This window comes from Budorcas taxicolor, chromosome 18 (assembly GCF_023091745.1).
Source record: "Budorcas taxicolor isolate Tak-1 chromosome 18, Takin1.1, whole genome shotgun sequence".
Classification (NCBI taxonomy): Eukaryota; Metazoa; Chordata; class Mammalia; order Artiodactyla; family Bovidae; genus Budorcas; species Budorcas taxicolor.
In genome coordinates, this window is record NC_068927.1 from 47,257,907 (window position 1) to 47,276,531 (window position 18,625).

An 18,625-nucleotide genomic window follows, 5' to 3' on the forward strand; every position below is an offset into this window, starting at 1 on the left:
TTTCCTCTCAGCGGCTCATCTACATACCTACCCTGAACTGTACAAATCTTCCCCCTGGCCCTCCCCAGCCATCTGTCACCACCTGTGTGTGTGTGGTCTGTTAGTCGCTCAGTCATGTCCAGCTCTTTGTGACCCCATGGACGGTAGCCCGCCAGGCTCCTCTGTCCATGGGATTCTCCGGGCAACAGTACTGGAGTGGGTTGCCATGCCCTCCTCCAGGGGATCTTCCCAAACCAGGGATTGAACCTGGGTCTGCTGCATTGCAGGCCAAACCTTTACCGTCTGAGCCACCATCTGCCCCCTCCCAAACCCCATCCCCTAGATGGCTGTGTCCCCGCTGGGATCAGCTGGTCATTATTTTTATTTCTCTCTCATCCCATTCCGTTGACAAGCGACCCCTGCTCTGATACCTGCACTCACTAATATAATGCCTAATTTTTGCCTCTGGGACAAAGCCCAGGAAATGAGGAACATAAACGAGGTAGAGAGAGGCACTGCCCTGGGCCAGTTCCTCCTCTAGGAGGCATTCCACAGAGAGGATTATGCTGCTGCGGCCCCTGCCCTTGGAGGTCTCGGGGTCTGAGACGTACACCGGTGTGGATACATATGTAACAGACACAGAGCTGCACAATAAACCTGACTCAGATATGGCATCAAGCAGCCAGTGAGTGATTTCCAGTCTGCAGAGTGCGAGTGGGGACAGGGAGGTGGGACAGGCATCCTGGGGCTTGGGAAGAAGGGAAAGGTCATGATCAAATCACCAGACTGGAGAGCCCATCTCCTGGTTGCCGAGAGTCCACTGGCATCACAAGACAGAGTCTGGGTCTCGACTCTTCCACTTGACCAGCCAAGTGAGCTTGGGCAGAGTTCACCGGCTTCTCTGAGCCTCAGTTTCTTCATCTGTTAAAAAGAAGATGCAGGTGGTTCGAGATAGGAAATGAGCTATAGTCTTATGTCATATTATAAGAAGGCTAACACAGCAGCCAAAAGTCCCTAAGAATCAAATTTCTATCTGATTTGCATCTCTTGAAGACTGTGAAAAGGGGAAGCCAACTCATTGCTCACAGCACTTCTCAAAAAGTGGCCCTGCTGAGTTCTTTCGCAACCCACAGCTGCATGGCTTTTCGAAGACCTGGAGGGACCTCTCACCCTTTCTACCTTCATTTACCCCCACTCGTTTTCTAGTACGGTTCCTGGCTGACTTGCCCTCTGCTTCTCCGTCTGTTCTCTCTCTACCGGTTCCACTTCTCCCAAGGGGCCAAAGCCCATTCTCCTTCGGGGCAGTAAGGCGTGGTTCATCAATCAGCAAGATGCCCAGCAAATTCCTGGCCTGTGGTGGGTGTTCTGAAGACATCACTTTCCTTTCCTGCCCCCAACATTCCCCACTGCCCAACACCAGATGCTCTCTGCAAGGTTGTCCTTGGGATACCCGAGGAGTGGGGCGCTGATTTCCCCATCAAACTTCTTATCCCTAGTTTGACTTCTTCCCCTTTTTTCTTTCTTTTTTTGGGCACACCATGTGGCTTGGGGCATCTCAGTTCTGGGGCCCTCACAGTGAAAGTGCTGAGTCTTAACCACTGGATTTCCAGGGAACTTCCGGTTAACCTCTTGTGAGCACCATATGCTTTTTTAGAGAAGGCTTTGAGGACTGTTGAAATGAGAGGAGAAGGGCTTGGGAACCAGAATCACTGAACCCACTCAACCATTTACCACAGACCCAGTTATTGGGATACCAAAAAAAAGATAGAACACGGTCCTAACTTAGGGGTCTTTGGTCTAGCTGCCCAGAGGGTTTTTGACGCCCAAGGGGCTGGAGGCAGCCTGAGGAGGCCTGGCACGGGGTTCCCTGGCAACCAGCAGGTGATTTCCATCCTGTCCCCATGCCTGGCTGCTGATATCAACCTACTTCATGACCAGCTGCCCAAGAGATGTAGCTGTCATCAGGCCCCACTGAGATGTGCACAGCAGAGACTGGGCAGCCCTGGGGCCAGAACACACGCAGCCCCGCATCCAGCCCCAGACCTCACCGTCCTCCCGGAGCCCAGACAACAGACCATTCATCCGACTCAGTGAGTCCCTGCTGTGTATGCAACAAGCAGTGGACAGAGCAGACAGCTAGCTTCGCCCTCACTGGCCAACATTCTAGCAGTTGTTGCCGTTTAGTCGCTAAGCCATGTCTGACTCTTTTGGGACCCCATGAACTATAGCTCGCCAGGCTCCTCTGTCCATGGGATTCTCCAGGCAAGAATACTGGAGTGGGTTGCCATTTCCTTCTCCAGGAGATCTTCCTGACCCAGGGATGGAACCTGCATCTCCTGCATTGGCAGGAAGATTCTTTACCACTGAGCCACCAGGGAAGCCGTACATTTTAGCAGAGAAGTTGGCAAATCTGATGTTGCAGAGTTTCACGTGCTCAGAATAAACAACACAAAATGACAGCAGAAGGGCTGGAGCAGAGGCAGAGCCCACAGGATGCAGGGACCAAGGGCTTCTCTGTGATGCTTGGCAGACACCTGAACTGAGAGCCAGTGGAGAAGAGCTTGAAAACCCGCTGTCTCTCTTGGCACCCAGCTTTGTTCATCTCCCAAACACTCATCACAACAGGTTAAAATGGCACTTTCATCGAGTTTTTTCCCCAGCCCTGTCCATTTCTGAGTGTTTCCAAAAGACGAAACCCTAAACAGCAGGTAGTGAGTTCTTCTATATCCCAGGGGAGGTGCTGGATGACATATGCAGGACTTGGAAGGGAGGTGATGGAGAACCTGAGATTCAAAGGGAGATATGACCATTTCTTTGGAGGGAGCTGTGGATTGCTGAGAATCTCATGCTGCCCGCACTTGAAGCCAGATGGGCAGCACTTCCAGGGAGCCACTCGGAGAAGCTTATTCAGGGTGACGTGGAATTCGGGGAGGACATAGTGGCCTGGTGACTGACACACACGCCCAAGAAAGCTGAAGTCCAGAGAGGCCGTATTGTCAGTCTCATGCAGGAGAGAGGCAGATGGATAGACAGACACCTGTTTAGTCAGAGACAGAGAGACAGGACCACAGAGACAGCCTGGGGCCATTTAAATCTCACTTAGGGAGGATGGGGCTTCCCAGGTGGCTCAGTGGGTGAAAGAGCCCATCTGTAACGCAGGAGATGCAGTGAGATGCGAGTCCGATCCCCAGGTCAGGAAGTTCCCCATTCCAGTATTCTTGCCTGGAGAATCCCATAGACAGAGGAGCCTGGTGGGCTACGGTCCATGGGGTTGTGAAGAGTCGGACATGACTGAAATGACTAAGCAGGCACGTAGGGAGGATGACACCAACAAGGAGGTGAACGACCGAGTTCCCAGAGGCTGAGACGAAAGGTAAGCAGCCAGATGGAGGCATGCGCCACCCAGCATCCCTACAAGTGCCCCCAGGAGGGGTCCCCTCTACCATCAGTGCAGCTCAGAGAGGGGCAGGGCAGACCACCAGCTGGTACTTCAGTGCCGTCCATCTCAACTGTGCCTGTTCCTGGTCTCTCCTCCTCCTATGCCTGCTGACACGGGGAGGGTCAGTAACCACTGTCGGGGGATTCCTTTGTGGTCCAGTGGCTAAGACTCCATGCTCCCAATGCAGGGGACCCAGGTTCAAACCCTGGTCAGGGAACTAGATCCCACATGCTGCAACTAAAATCCAGCACAGCCAAATAAATTTAGAAAAAAGAAATATAAATATGAAAAAACCCAGCCACAGTCATCAGGCCAGAGGGGAGAGGAGGAGGAGGAGGACGGGGGCGTCCAAGGCCTGTTATCAGGTACGCGGAGAGCGGAAGCTCCAGCTAGGCATGATGGTCTCATTACCCCACATTGCCCCACCTACTGCATGCCAAGTGGAGGTACTATGGTGACCAGAAGGACTGTTTTAGTCTCTGAGAGTGAGCCTGGCCCTGCCCACGAGCCCGTCCAAGAGTAGAGAAGACTTAGCCCCCAGGGCAGGTTTGAACGGACTGTTGGCGGTGGGGCGGAATAAAACTGTGTGCTGGTTGTACCCCACCCACCCTGCTCTTTAAAGGTGCTGGCCAGGCACACCTCCCTCCACCCAACGAAAGACCACACCTCAAACCTCTCCCCTTCCTGTGTTCGCATCACCCTGGACCCTCACCTCCTTCAGAGATGGTCCATTAGCTGCTCATCCAGGCTGTGAGTGCTTCAGGCTAATGGCCCTGCCACCCCGCCCTTCCCTCCCTTCCGGCTCACTGCCCATCCTGGCTGCCCTCCCTCAGGGGACTCCTGAGCCTCAGACATCTGGCAGCACCAGGAGGTGAGTCCCTCTTTCTGTGGCTTCTCTCCCCATAAGAATGATTCCCCAGATCCCTGCAAGAATGATTGTCCAGAACCCCAGATGCCCCCGCTCAGGGGGAACACCTGAAGTCAGCTAAAGTCATTCCCCTACACCGAGGGGACTTGGCTTACCCCTGGACTCTCCTCAGGCGACCCTCTTCTCCTGCCCATGGCCACAGTCTTCACCTTCCCCATACCCTAACTTCTCCTTCCCTCAACTGGGAGTTGCCACCGGACCCACACTGCCTGCTAGAGGGGCGCAGGGCCCTCTCTTTCCAGGGAATTGGGAAAGGGGCATGAACACAGGAGTCTAGATTCCTCTCCTGAGAAAAACATCCTCTCGGGCTTAACTCTGGTTCTGAACTCTCTCCACCCTTTGTTTTCCCAGAGGCTCAGGAATCAGGAGGTCTTGCCTCTCCTGGGACCTGCTCACCTGTGTCCCATCTCCCGCCTGTTACCAGCGATCGCTCGCTCCATTTTAAGGGGGCACGTGGTGGAGAGAAAGCAGAGGGCTGACAGCGAGTGGTCTCTGCTCGAATCCAGGCTAGACTGCTAAAGAGCTGCCACCTCCCTCTGTGGGGCGTCCATCTCTCCACCAGTCTCACTAGACGGCTTCTAGTGCCCTGAGCGGTGCTGAGACCAGACCAGTCTGTGACTCCAGGAGCCCCCATTCCCTGGTCCCGGGAGATCTGAGATCAGGGAGTGAGTGGGGCGCACAAGGGGTCCCATGGACCTGCCCCCGCAGCTCTCCTTTGCCCTCTATGTGGCTGCCTTCGTGCTGGGCTTTCCACTCAACACCCTGGCCATCGCCGGCGCTGTGTCCCACGCCCGGCTGCGCCTCACCCCTAGCCTGGTCTATGCCCTCCACCTGGGCTGCTCTGATCTCCTGCTGGCAACCTCTCTGCCCCTGAAGGCGGTGGAGGCCCTGGCTGGGGGCGCCTGGCCCCTGCCGGCCCTCCTGTGTCCTGCCTTTGCCCTGGTCCACTTCGCTCCGCTCTATGCGGGCGGGGGCTTCCTGGCCGCCCTGAGTGTCGGCCGCTACCTCGGAGCTGCCTTCCCCTTGGGCTACCAAGCTGCCCGGAGGCCGCTCTACTCCTGGGGTGTGTGTGTGGCCATATGGGCCATTGTCCTCTGTCACCTGGGGCTGGTCTTTGGGCTGGAGGCCCCGGGGGGATGGCTGGACAATTCCACCAGCTCCCTGGGCATCAGCACGCCAGTCAATGGCTCCCCGATCTGCCTGGAGGCCTGGGACCCGGCATCGGCGGGCCCTGCTCGCTTCAGCCTCTCGCTTCTGCTCTTCTTTCTGCCACTGGTCATCACGGCCTTCTGCTACGTGGGCTGCCTCCGGGCACTGGCCCGCTCGGGCCTGAGCCACAGACGGAAGCTAAAGGCGGCCTGGGTGGCCGGCGGGGCCCTGCTCACGCTGCTGCTCTGCTTAGGACCCTACAACGCCTCCAACGTGGCTGGCTTCCTGCACCCCAATATCGGAGGCCAGTGGCGGCAGCTGGGGCTCATCACAGGTGCTTGGAGCGTGGTGCTCAACCCTTTGGTGACCGGCTACTTGGGAGGGCGCCCTGGCCGGGGGACAGTCTGTGTGGCAAAAACAAAAACAGGGGCATCCCAGAAATAGTAGCTGCTGCTGGGGGAAAAGGGGCAGGGAGCAGGAGAGCCTGGCTGCTTCTCCAGGCTCCTGGCGAGGGCCACTTTCAAGGAACGGCGGGGCGGCCTCACCTGGGAGCATCCCTGGAGCCATTTGTGGGGAGAACTGAGCCTAGAAGAAGAGAGTATTGCAGTCAGAGAGAAGGATGGAGGCCTGGAGCCGGATGGCAAGAGGAAGGTAAGCTGCCCTGGGCACACAGGACTTCCCACCTCCCCTGTCTCTCGTCTCCTCGAATCCTGACTGCCCCGACTGCCAGCGTGCCATGTGGAGGAGGAGGACGTTTGCTTCTAACCCAGAGGCACTGCCACTCTGATGGTGCGCTTGGGGAGATGTTACTCCAAAATCATTTCCTAGGAATGTACATTTAAATTTCTCAAGAAGCAGCAGGAGGCAAGACCATGACACTGTGATGCCCTCTAGGGTTCACAAGGGGGCAGCATTAGAACTGTGAACAGGAAGCTGGTAGGCAACAGATGCTTGGGTAGGGAGAAGGGAAAATACTAGCAGCACTGGAAATAGTCGCGAACAAATATACGTGACAGTCACCATGTCAAGAGTTTTGCAAGCGTTGTCTCATTTCATCCTCCCACAGTCCTTTGATTTAGCCGTGCAGCTGCTGTACAGATGGGCACGCAGCTCACTGCACAAGGGAGTCAGGCAAAGGGGCAAATGCCGACTGAGTTCTAGACTGCGCTTTGCTCACCAAGCCACGTGCCTGGTGTGGGGCTGCTCCCACCCAGGAGAAGGAGTGACTTACTCTAATTTGAACAAAGACACTACCCACTTCGTCGGGCAGTGCACGCTCCCTGGTGCAGGGCTGTGCTCCGCAGGGAGGGCCTTTTCCTAATTTGCACTAAGGCGCTGCAGGAGTTTGCTCTGGTCCTGCAACCAGGTATGATCATCATCTTCATTTCTTGGGATTAAGAAATTTGCCCAAGGCCTTACAGCAATGGAGCGGTGGACATAAAAAGTGATGTTTTGAGGAGGACCCCGAAAGGTCAGGGTGCATCTAGAAAACTTAGGGGTATCGGGGTATGCCTCTATTTGTGGTCCCTTTTGTGAAGGTGAGTGGTAACACCCTGAACCCAAGAGAGAGGGCAGAGGACAGCGGCAGAGAGAGACACACGCGTGGGTGTCTGCTCTGAGACGAGGTGTAGGGAGCAGACTTATTCCTCTAATGATGACAAAGATGTGAACACGCAGAAGCAAAAAACTGGTAGCTACGTGCCTGACTTGCACTTGTGGTTTGCACAAGTTATCTTTTCATGCTTAAATGTCTACAAGGGGGAACTTCCCTAATGGTCCAGAGGTTAAGACTCTGCTTTCGCTACAAGGGGAATGCATTGGATTCCCTGGTCAGGGAACTAAGATCTTGTATGCTACTTTGTGTGGCCAAGAAAAACAAATGTCTACAAGGGCAAGAATTCTTGTTTCATTTGCTGATATAACCCAGCAATTAGAAAAGAGCCAAGCACATAGTAGGCTTGCAGTAAATATTTGCTGAGTGAGTGAATGCTTGTAACAGCCCTCCAAAGACAGTTTTATTACCCCTGTTTATAAAGATGGAGGGCTTTCCTGGTGGCTCAGTGGTTAAGAGTCTGCATGCCAATGCAGGAGACGCGGGAACAATCCCTGGGTCGGGAAAACCCCATGGAGTAGGCAATGGCAGCCCACTCCACTACTCTTGCCTGGACAATCCCATGGACAGAGCAGCCTGGTGGGCTACAGTCCATGAGGCTGCAAAGAGTTCAACATGACTTAGCGACTAAACAACAGCAATAACAAACAAGTACGGAAACAGGCCAGAGAAGTGCAGTCACTGGCCAGAGGCTCCACTGAAGCCAGAGACAAGTTTGCTCTCTGTGCAGTGGGGACACCAGAGAATCTTGGTCAAAGCCTGAACTCCAGCACAGGTGACCCTCCCATAAAGTGACAACTACGCTCCCTCCCACTGCACCAGAGGACGTGCTGCTGCTGGGCCACCTCTTCCGGTTACTGGTACCTCTTCCACTTAGGGGAGATTTCAGCTCCTCCCTGCAGCCCCGCAGAGCCCGCCCCCAGCATCCTCTGGTTATCCTCGCCCCTTGTGCCGTGAACCTGCTACCAGTGGCCCCGGAAGGCCCACCTGTGTACCCCCATTCCCTGTGCTTGCACTGTTTCCTCTGGGGGCTCTAGGCCTCGGTATTATTTGTGTCTTTATTATTGTCCCCCTCCTCAGTCCCTCTCAAGGACACCCCCTCCCACCAAATGTAAGCCCCACAACAGCAAAAACTTTGTTTGGTTCTCTGCCCGATTTCTAACGGCCTATTTGAGATAAAATTTACATATCATAAAATGCACCCATCTTAAGCGTACCATCCTGTGATTTTTAGCACATTTACCAAGGGGTGCAACTGTCACTATCAAGCAATCTAGGACATTTTTTGATAAAAATGGAATAACTCTCATGCTCACTTACAGTTAACCCACTTCCACTCTCAGTCCCCAGGCAACCAGTCATCTACTTTCTGTCTCTACAGATCTGCCTACTCTGGGCATTTCATAAAAATGGAAACCTACATGGTCTTCTATGTCTGGCTTGTCTCACCCAGCACGTTTTTAGGGGCATCCACGCTACAGCATGCCCAGGTGTTTCCCTCCTTTTTGTTGCCAAATAGTATTCCACTGTCTGGCTATGCCACATGGTTTATCCATTCACTAGCTGATAGACACCAGGTAATGTTTCCACTTTTTGGTTATTATGACTAATATTCTTATGAACATTTATGAGCAAGTCTCTGTGTGGATATATGCTTTCATTTCTCTTAAGTCAATAGTTAGTGTCAGTCACTCAGCTGTGTCCGACTATTGGCAACCCCATGCACTGTGGCCCACCAGGCTCCTCTGTCCATGGGGATTCTCCAGGCAAGAATACTGGAGTGGGCTGCCATTCCCTTCTCCAGGGGATCTTCCCCACTCTGGGATCAAACCTGCATCTCCTGCTTGGCAGGCAGATTCTTCACCACTGAGCCACCAGGGAAGCCCCTGCTATGCATTATGTGGCCCCTAAAAGGTACTTGTTTCCATCATCGCTGCCAACATTAATATTACTATCAGCCCAGAGACAAGCCCACTGCAGGAAGTGGGGTGAGGGCAACTGACATCTGTTCAGTGCTCACCACACTTAACTTAGCCTTTGACAGGTTATTAACTAACACTTTACACAATAAGCCTATGAGACTGGTATTCTGATGATCCTGTTCTATATGGATGAGAAAGCAGAGGCACAGAGGGCTTAAGTCACTGGCCCCAAGTCATGAAGCTAGCAAGTGACAGGGCTAGCATTGAACCCCAGCCTGGATCCAGAGCCCAGGCTCTGCATGACTGTGTCACACTTCCTGCCCTTACAAGGCAAACTGGAGGAGTGCCATTCTAGAGGAGCAGATAAAATTCAAGTGGGGGATCAGGGAGAAGACAAAGTCTGCACATCCCCTGCGAGGCCGCGGAGGAGCAAGGCATGCAGGCAGTCGTGGAATTTGTTCCTCATTTTGCATACTGGCCCGGCGGCGCTGCTAACGGAGCTAAAGGCATCTTTTGTGCCGTTGCTCTCCAGCGAGTGACGTCATGGGCACTGCCAGGTTTTTATCACTTCTGCCAGATAATAGCTCACCGGACTTGATCTGGAGGAGCTGGCAAGGTGTTGAGCGGCAGAGCCCTCGGGGTCTCAAAGCAGCAGGTGAGCACGGGGTCCTTAGGGGCTCTGTGGAGGGCACCTTGGCGCTCAGGGAGAGGGAACAGGAGACAGGAGGCGACCAGGAAGAGAGGGACAGGGAAGGGGCAGGAGCCCGGGTGTGACCAGGAAGAGAGGCAGGCTTTTCCCTGCTGGAAAGCGTGAGGGATTGGGGGTGGGGGTGTTCCCGGCCGACAGCTGGGAAGCAGATGGTGCAAGACCCCCACCTGGGCTTCCATCTCCGTCTCTCTCTCTCTCTCTCTCTCTCTCTCACTAGTGGCCATGACCAGCCCAGACCGCTCCTTCTTCCTCGGCAATCACTGGCTCTTCTTCTCCGTGTACCTCTTCACCTTCCTCGTGGGGCTCCCCCTCAACCTGATGGCCCTGGCGATCTTCGTGGGCAAGCTGCGGCGCCGCCCGGTGGCCGTGGACGTGCTCTTGCTAAACCTCACCCTCTCGGACCTGGTCCTGTTGCTCTTCCTGCCGTTCCGCATGGTGGAGGCGGCCAGTGCCATGCACTGGTCCCTGCCCTTCGTCTTCTGCCCCTTCTCCAGGTTCCTCTTCTTCACCACCATCTATCTCACGTCCCTCTTCCTGGCAGCTGTGAGCACAGAGCGCTTCCTGAGTGTGGCCTACCCGCTTTGGTACAAGACTCGGCCGAGGCCGGGGCAGGCTGGCCTGGTCAGTGGGGCCTGCTGGCTCCTGGCCGCTGCTCACTGCAGCGTGGTCTACGTCATCGAATTCTCAGGGGACTCCTCCCCTAGCCAGGGTATCAACGGGACCTGCTACCTGGAGTTCCGGGAGGATCAGCTGGCCCTTCTCCTGCCTGTCCGGCTAGAGATGGCAGTGGTCCTCTTTGGGGTGCCCCTGTTTATCAGCAGCTACTGCTACAGCCGCCTGGTCTACATACTCGGGAGGGGAGCAAGCCATCGCCGTCGGAAGAGAGTGGCAGGGCTGGCGGCCGCCACGTTGCTCAACTTCCTCGTCTGCTTTGGGCCCTACAACGTGTCCCACATCGTGGGCTACATCCAGGGTAAAAGCCCCACGTGGAGAAGTTACGTGCTGCTCCTCAGCACCCTGAATTCCTGCTTCGACCCCCTCGTCTACTATTTCTCATCATCTGGATTCCAAGCTGACTTCCAGGAATTGCTGGGACGGCTGACTGGGTCCTGGGGCCCTTGGCGGCAGGAGAATGGCATCACCTCGAAGAAGAGTGAGGGAGAGGGGCCACCGCAAGAGCTGTTCAATATAGAGGCCAGCTAGCGGACTCTAGGTGGGCGCTCTGGAGCTGGTGGCAGGTGGACTGGGCTGCAAGGGGGATAATCCCCGGGGCAGTTCCAAGCTCAAGTCAGGCAGGACCCTGAAGAGGCAGACCAGGGACTGGCACCATCCGGGGCAGAGCAGGCACCCCGCCTTCCTCAGGGTGTGCCCAAGCCCAGCTCCTGATCTCACCACATGTTGCCCTCCCTTCCCAACCCCTGACGTGCGCAGGAAGTGGTCAAGGTGAGGAAGAGCTATGGAGAAAAAAGGAGCTTCCCATGGCAGCAGGCCAGCTCCTGAACTTTGCTGAAGGTAGAAGAGGAGCTGAGAGCAGTGTTCAGGGGCCCAGGGAGCTGCCCAGTGACTTGGGACAGAAGACAGGAAGAATATATCCTTCAGAACTACTGACAAAGCTGGTGGGGGTAGGGACACAGGACTCCAGGTGGGAGGGAGCACCCTGCTGCCACATGTGGATTTTCCAGAAAGTTTCCACTGTTCAATAATTTCAGATCTTCAGGGACATTTATGAAAAATGGCAAAGGAACATTACCTTAATAAATTTGGTGGCAAGCAAAAGAGAATTTTTTTTTTCTTAACCTGTTTTTTTTTTTTTAATGGTCCATGTGATTGGTATATGTGAGTGTATCTTAGGTGGAATTGATGGATGGAAGGATAAAACACCTAGACTCTGAAAGAAAAGGAGGGACAACAAGATGCTTGGATGCTGAGAGAGGACTGGAGCTGGGAGAATAAGAACAATAACTAACCTATCTTAAGAGCTTGGCCTGACACTGTCTTCTTCAATCTTCTCTGTCGCTGTGAGGCAGGTACTATGACTCTTCTCATTTTACAGGTGAGAGACTGGGCCCAGATAGGTGAAGTCTCTTACCCGAGACCCCATAGCCCACAAGCGGTTGAAGCAGGACTGGAAGCTGAAATTAGCTGACTCCGAAACCCAGGTCCCTGAGCCACTCTGCGACTAGCTGTGTGTCATTGGTAAGCAGGCCCGGTCAGACTTCCAGAGTCAGCCAAGGCAGACTGACTGGGACAAATGTAAACAGATCATGAGGAGAAACAGAACTGGATGCAAAGCAGATGGACTATCTGTGAGCATACATCCTCTTCCCAGTAAAGAAACCTCCTTGAAAAAAATAAGAGAATTAGTCAGCACGTTGACTTCACGTTACCGAAAAGACAAATGTGTGTTCTTAAGAGCTACTTTTATCAAACTGTGATCAGGTAGTAAATTTTTGTTTTCCACAGAGGGGAGGGTGATACCTGAGAAAGAGCTGATCAGGGCCTCCCCCACTGCCCCACAAAGCAACCAGAGAAATGCTGGCACTGTTGACACCCAGTCAGATTGAGCTCAAAATTATTCATTGTGCCTGTATTGCATGTAGATGGGTGGGCTCAGAACTTTAGGGATTTCAGTACTCCTGTCTTTGTTGTTGTTGTTTAGTTGCTAAATCGTGTCCCACTCTTTTGAGACCCCATGGACTGTAGCCTGCCAGGCTCCCTGTCCATGGGATTTCCCAGCAGGAATACTGGAGTGGGTGGCCATTTCCTTCTCTAGGGGATCTTCTGGACCCAGGGATCGAACCCACGCCTCCTGCATTGGCAGGTGGGTTCTTTACTACTGAGCCACCTGAGAAGCCCTTTACTAATGTCTTTAGCATCTGCTTTCTTCCGGGGTCACTGGGGAATGAGGACTGGCTGTGGGTGGGGATTGAGTCTCGGGTGAAAGGAGAGAGACATCATCTCTGTGCAGAGATGAAGGCATGAGCTGTCCTTCTGTCCCATGGTTCATCTGTCTGTCCCAAGGCACTCAGGCCTTCATGGAAACATGGGTATACATGCTTCGGAAAGGGCACAAAGGTGCCGTGGAATCCTACAACTCCAGGGGTGGTAACGATGACCCAAGTCTGAGGACAAAGAGGAGTTGGAAACCCAGCATTCCAGAGAGAACCGTGGAGAACAGGAATCTGACTCCTCCCTCAGAGTTTACACTGAGGAAGAAGAGGCAGCTTAGCTGGCCGAGCATCACCCAGCACCACCCCCACTCCAGTCTGTATAAACCAAAGACTGAGGGGCGGGGAGGATGAAGAGCCATCAGAGGCTGGGTGGTGGTGAAGGTAGAGTGAAAGTGTTTCCACGTCTCTTGGAAGTCGAGGGAGAGGGGTGCTCAGGCAGTAGAGGGTGGGTTTGGGGCTGCTGTTTTGTGCCCTTCAAAGCAGGGGAGAGAGGCGGGTGGAGAGATGGCGTGGGCGCATGCGTGTGCGTGACAGCGCATCACGGACTCTCGCCACTCGGCAGAGCCGGCAGGTGTGAGGCTCCGGTGGGTGAGGACATGGCAGGCACGTGGGCGGGGAGGGGGCAGTTCTCCGGGTGCTGCAAGAGGTCAAAGACAGAGCTCAGAGAACTCAATTCCAGTTGCAAAAGAGAGCAACTGGGGACCTGACTCACAGCAAGCACCCAAAGCTAGTCAGTATCAGCTGCTCCTGCTAAGTCGCTTCAGTCGTGTCCGACTCTGTGCGACCCCATAGACGGCAGCCCACCAGGCTCCCCCGTCCCTGGGATTCTCCAGGCGAGAACACTGGAGTGGCTTGCCATTCCTTCTCCAATGCATGAAAGCTAAAGTACTGTTTCTCAAACTTCTGTACCACTGTTCCCTCAAGGGACCTTTTCTGGGTATTTTCCTCCTACTCAGTACCTTCCCTTCCCTGCCCATGAATTCTTATGATTATTTTTTAGAATTTTTACAATTTATTTGGCTGCCTTGGGTCTCAGATGTGGCACGTGGAATCTTTGGTGGGTTGCGTGGCCTCAGCAGTTCTGGTGTGTGGACTTAGTTGCCTTGCAGCATGTAGGATCTTAGCTTCCTGATCCGGGTCGAACCCACTTACCCTACCTTGCGAGGGGGATTTTATACCACTGGATCACCAGGGAAGTTCCCTGCACCCCCGCCCCCCCCACCATGGCATTTTAATACAACAGACATACTCTGTATCTGTCTATGTGTGTAGCCCTTTGGAAGACCATAAACCACTATAAGACTTTTTGGTTCCCCCAGAACTACATTTTTCACGTCTTTGGGAACAATTGTTGCCCCCTTGGAGAACGCATGAGCTGGAGCACAGGTCTCATCACTCACAGAGTGAGAAAGCCTGTCTCATGCATCAGCCCAACAAAGTTAGCTTCATTATCTTGCTGGAGCAAAGGAGACCACACACACTCCAGAGGAAGCGTGGGGCATCTCACAAATGAAGAGACTGGGTTCTTAGAGGTTTGGGATGAGGGTGACCTTTAGGTGATGTTTTGATGACACCATATTTGATAGGCTCAAAGCACAGCAGGCCTGGATGGAAGGAGGTCAATTTCAGGGCTGCGCCAAAAAGCAGACCCAGGGTCTTATTTCTCTGGAAAACACAAAATAAAGATAAAGGTGGAATTTTGTGTCTGAAAACTCACGTGATGCTCTGGAGGCTGAAAAGCCAGGCTGCTTCTCTGTGTCACAGGCTCCTGCCCAGTGCCTCTAGGCAGCAGTGGAATGTTCCATTCTCACTGAGGGGATTTCAAACAGCCATGTGTCTGACAGTCTGTGATTTTAATTTTATTATAATTTTTTTTTTTTTTTGGCCATGCCACACTGTTTGCTGGATCTTAGTTCCCTGACCAGGGATTGAACCTGGGCCCCGGACCACTGGACTGCCAGTGAATTCCCAGTCTGTGATTTTAAGAATTAGATTTCTTAGCAGTAATATTTTGTTAATTAACAAAACAAGTTTTTAAAGGCTTACAAAAGGGAGTCACTGATGGCCATAAGGGTAGGAAACTTTCCTTCCTAGAAGGAAAGGTCACCCTCCCCCTACCCCCAGAAAAACCTGGGGCAGTGCAACCCAGAGGGATGAAAGGAAGAGTAGGCTTGACTCATCTCAGTCATAGGTTCCCAAGCGTCAGCTCGTAGGGGAATGGGAGGAGGCTGGGAGCTTTAAATTGCCAAGTGTGACCAGAAATCTAGGGAAGCCACCGAAGAAGTCATGAGGAAACTGGCCAAGATGCGGCCTGACTGAAGGCAGCGAGTGGTGAAACCACTGCAGCTCAGACTGCCCATGAACCTGTGTCAGTCAGGGGAGGGCAGAGGGCCAGACAGGGAGCAGGGAGGAAGCCAGGCCTTTTGCTGAGCTGAATACATCACCTGTGACCAGAGCCTGTGGACAGTTTAGCAAGTAGCCTCCCACTGTGCGTCTGCGCCTGGTGGGACCAGGGAAGCTATGATGCAAAGCAGGAGAGGTAAGTCTGCTTCACCTGAACCCTGGGATGGGGCAAAAACTAGACCCTGTGTTTGGGGGAGCAGGGAGGTGGGAGGTGAAGAACAGATTGGGGAGGAAGAGTAGGAGTAAGAAGCCTGGGAGTCTGCAGAACTAGTTGCAAGAATCATCCAAAAGGAGGAAGCAGAGCGGCAATAAAAAGCAGCAAGTGACATGGAAGAAGCGTTAGGCCATTGATTCTGGGAGAGGAGAATCGGAGGTGGAAGACAGAGTCTTGGGTGGGGGAACAAATAGAGTGAAATAATGTGAGAGTGCTCAATTTTTCCCTTCCTATCTCTGACATGATACCTCAGGTTGGAAAAAAAAAAAAGGCCCAAGAAATACAGGTAGTTGTGGCCCCTAAAACCGCAAAGAGAAGTGGGAAACCTTCTGACTTCCCTTTAAGGCCAGTTCTGAAAAACCATATGGAGGGAGATCAAGGTATCAAGATGGTGGTCCATGTTCTGGGAAAAGGATGGTGGGGTCACATACCAGCAAAAGAATGGGCTAGAAGGAATGAAATCTGATAAATACTGTTGGAAGTGGGAAGGGCCATGGAGTTGACTCCCATGGAGGCGTGGAACTAGGGGACAGGACATGTTACAAAACAGGAAACGGGGTATTATAAATATTTTTGGAAAAGAGTGATTTCACTGCATTCAGACTAGTAAGAGAACTAAATTAATTATCCCCTGTTGCAGATCCCCCAGCCCCAGGGGGTGACTCACAATTAAAACTAGTCATGACAATCTTGTTCCCCTTTACGGGTGACTGGTCTCAGGATGGACACATGACCCATTTTGAGCCAAAAAATGGTAAGAAGTCTGCTGAAGGTCTCTGGGAAAGACTTTCCTCCTTATTAAAGGAGATAGATGTGTGAGGAACAGCACACATTCCTGATTTGGAAGCTTTCATGTGAAGATGTGATACTTGGAGCTACAGCAGCCCTTTGGGGGCCATAAGACCACATACTTGAAGAACAAATGTAATAAGTTAAAGGTGGCGGAGAAGAAGGATGGAACAAGCCTGGGTCCTTGCTGAGCTTGTTGAGCTGGGATCACCACCTCCAAACACCCTATGGTTGACTTGCTATAGGCAAGATATTTTCTAACTTGCAGCCAAATGTATCTTCACTCTAATGGATAAGCCTGTACCCCAAAGCATCCTGTATCCTATTGGAACCTATCCAATGACGTCTTCTCTTATTTTAAATTATTTTATGATCCTGGAATTTCTAAACTCTGTTTGCTTTGTAGGAGCTATGAAATCTTAGTGTTTATTCTACCTATTACGAGTGGACTCAGGGGAGATTTCTTATGGTTCCAGTCAGTAGCTCTGGCATCAAGATATTGGGATCCCCCTTGTTTAGAAAGGGGCTTTTGAGAGCTGACTGGGGCTGCATGGACTCAGCACTATAAGACAAAGAGCAAAACTTTGACAAAGATGGACACTTTCTAAGGTTGAATATCATCTGACTGACAGTCTCAACTGCAAGCTCTCCTCCTTTTACTGATGAAATTTCCCAAGCTTATTATGGGATTTAAAAAATACATATATTGGAGTATAGCTGATATACTAACAATGTTGTGTTGCTTTCTACTGTACAACACAGTGAATCAGTTACACATAAATATATATCAACTAATAATGTGTTAGTTTCTGCTGTACAACACAGTGAATCAGTTACACATACACATGTATCAAGTCTTTTTAAAGATTCTTTCCCTATGTAGGTCATTACAAAGTATTAAGTAGAGTTCCCTGTGCTATACAGTAGGTTCTTCTTAGTTATCTATTTTTGTGTATCTGTTGTTATTGTTTAGTTGCTAAGTCATGTCTGAGTCTTTTGCGACCCCATGGACTATAGCTCTCCAGGCTTCACTGTCCATGGGATTTCCCAGGCAAGAATGCCTGAATGTGTTGCTATTTCCTTCTCCAGGGGATCTTCCCAACCAGGGATAGAACCCATGTCTCCTGCTTGACAGAAGGATTCTTTACCACTGAGCCACCTGGAAAGCCCATTTTATAGTAGTGTGTATATGTCCACCCCAACTTTCCAGTTTGTCCCTATCTCTTAATTACAGTAACCATAAGTTTGTCTTGTACATATGTAGCTCCATTTGCTTTGTAGATAAGTGCATTTGTACTTTTTTTTAGATTCCACATATAAGTGATGTCATGCAATATTTCTCCTTCTCTATCTGACTCACTTCACTCAGTATGACAATCTCTAGGTCTATCCATGTTGCTGCAAAAGGCATTATTTCATTCTTTTTCATGGCTGAGTAATATTCTATTATATATCTGCCATATCGTCGTTATCCATTCCTCTGTCAAGGGACATTTAGGTTGCTTCCATATCTTGGCTATTGTAAATAGTGCTATGATGAGTATTGGGGTTCATGTACCCTTTCAAACCATGTCTTTCTCTGGATATATATCCAGGAGTGGAATTGCTGGATTAAAATGGTAGCCCTATTTTTAGTTTCTTAAGGAACTTCCATACTGTTCTCCAATATGGAATCTTGGTTGCAGTGAAAACAAGACAGTGTTGAAAGAGCAGGGTGGATATCATGATGGATGCTGCCCTATAGAAGGGTACTTGGCCTTGCGTATGTTCTTGGAAACAGGAGAGCTACACAGTCTTTGTGTCCATAAAGTCACCATCACACATACTCTGCCCATATGAAGATGAGGATATATGTTCCTGGATGCATAATTTACTTGTAATTGATATGCAGTCATGGGCTTGCGGTTCACTGATTCGCTTGTCCCCTCCCCCTTTCTAATAATTGTTTTCTAGTGGTTCTCTTTGCTTAGAGCACAACCCTCTCTTCCTAACACCCTAGAAGCCTCCACTGAAATAACTCCTTGTTTGCTTATCCTTTGGAAAACAATCAGATTATTTGCTGTAAATTAAGAGGTCAGCCAGAAAAAAAGATGTAAGCAGAAAAGCTCACTGCAGAGTGAACCGAACAAACAGGCCAGCAAGCTCCTGCCGCTGCACGCAGATGGCAAGCCAACCAACCCAGTGAGGAATCGCCCAGCTCCGTGAGACAAGAAGCACAGGAGGGCTTTGGAGACAAGACTTCTGAGGTTATGAGCAGCGGTGTCCTCCCAGCTGTTACTCGAGAAGATGAGAGCATCCTGTCCAAACAAAGACTGCATGCAAATATTCAGGGCAACTTTAATTCATAATAGCCCCAAATTGGACATGGCCCAGGTGTCCATCCAAAGAGAATGGATTTTAAAGCTGTGATGTAGCCGTGCAATGGGACACTACTTGGCAGTAAAAAGTAACAAACTGGTCACATGGGTAACAGGATACCCTCTGACTGTGACACTGTGATTTATAATGAATACATATTTGGTCTTCATCC

General features: G+C 51.6%; 2 protein-coding genes across 2 annotated transcripts; both read left to right on the plus strand.

Annotated features, from left to right (window-relative positions):
* Window positions 1-5,036: 5,036 nt before the first annotated feature.
* FFAR1 (free fatty acid receptor 1) lies at window positions 5,037-5,939 on the plus strand. The gene has a single exon (XM_052656674.1). The coding sequence runs from the start codon at window positions 5,037-5,039 to the stop codon at window positions 5,937-5,939; it is 903 nt and encodes a 300-aa protein (XP_052512634.1).
* Window positions 5,940-9,572: 3,633 nt separating this feature from the next.
* On the plus strand, window positions 9,573-10,941 carry LOC128063883 (free fatty acid receptor 3-like). The gene is made up of 2 exons (XM_052656710.1): window positions 9,573-9,684; window positions 9,956-10,941. The coding sequence occupies exons 1-2, from the start codon at window positions 9,573-9,575 to the stop codon at window positions 10,939-10,941; spliced, it is 1,098 nt and encodes a 365-aa protein (XP_052512670.1).
* The last annotated feature ends 7,684 nt before the right edge of the window (window positions 10,942-18,625 follow it).

Excerpts from the sequence above, each read along its gene's own strand:
- FFAR1 (XM_052656674.1), top strand. The coding sequence starts at position 5,037 with ATGGACCTGCCCCCGCAGCTCTCCTTTGCCCTCTATGTGGCTGCCTTC.
- LOC128063883 (XM_052656710.1), top strand. The coding sequence starts at position 9,573 with ATGGGCACTGCCAGGTTTTTATCACTTCTGCCAGATAATAGCTCACCG. Across the intron at positions 9,685-9,955 it reads TCGGGGTCTCAAAGCAGCAG|TGGCCATGACCAGCCCAGAC; the intron begins GTGAGCACGGGG and ends CTCTCTCACTAG.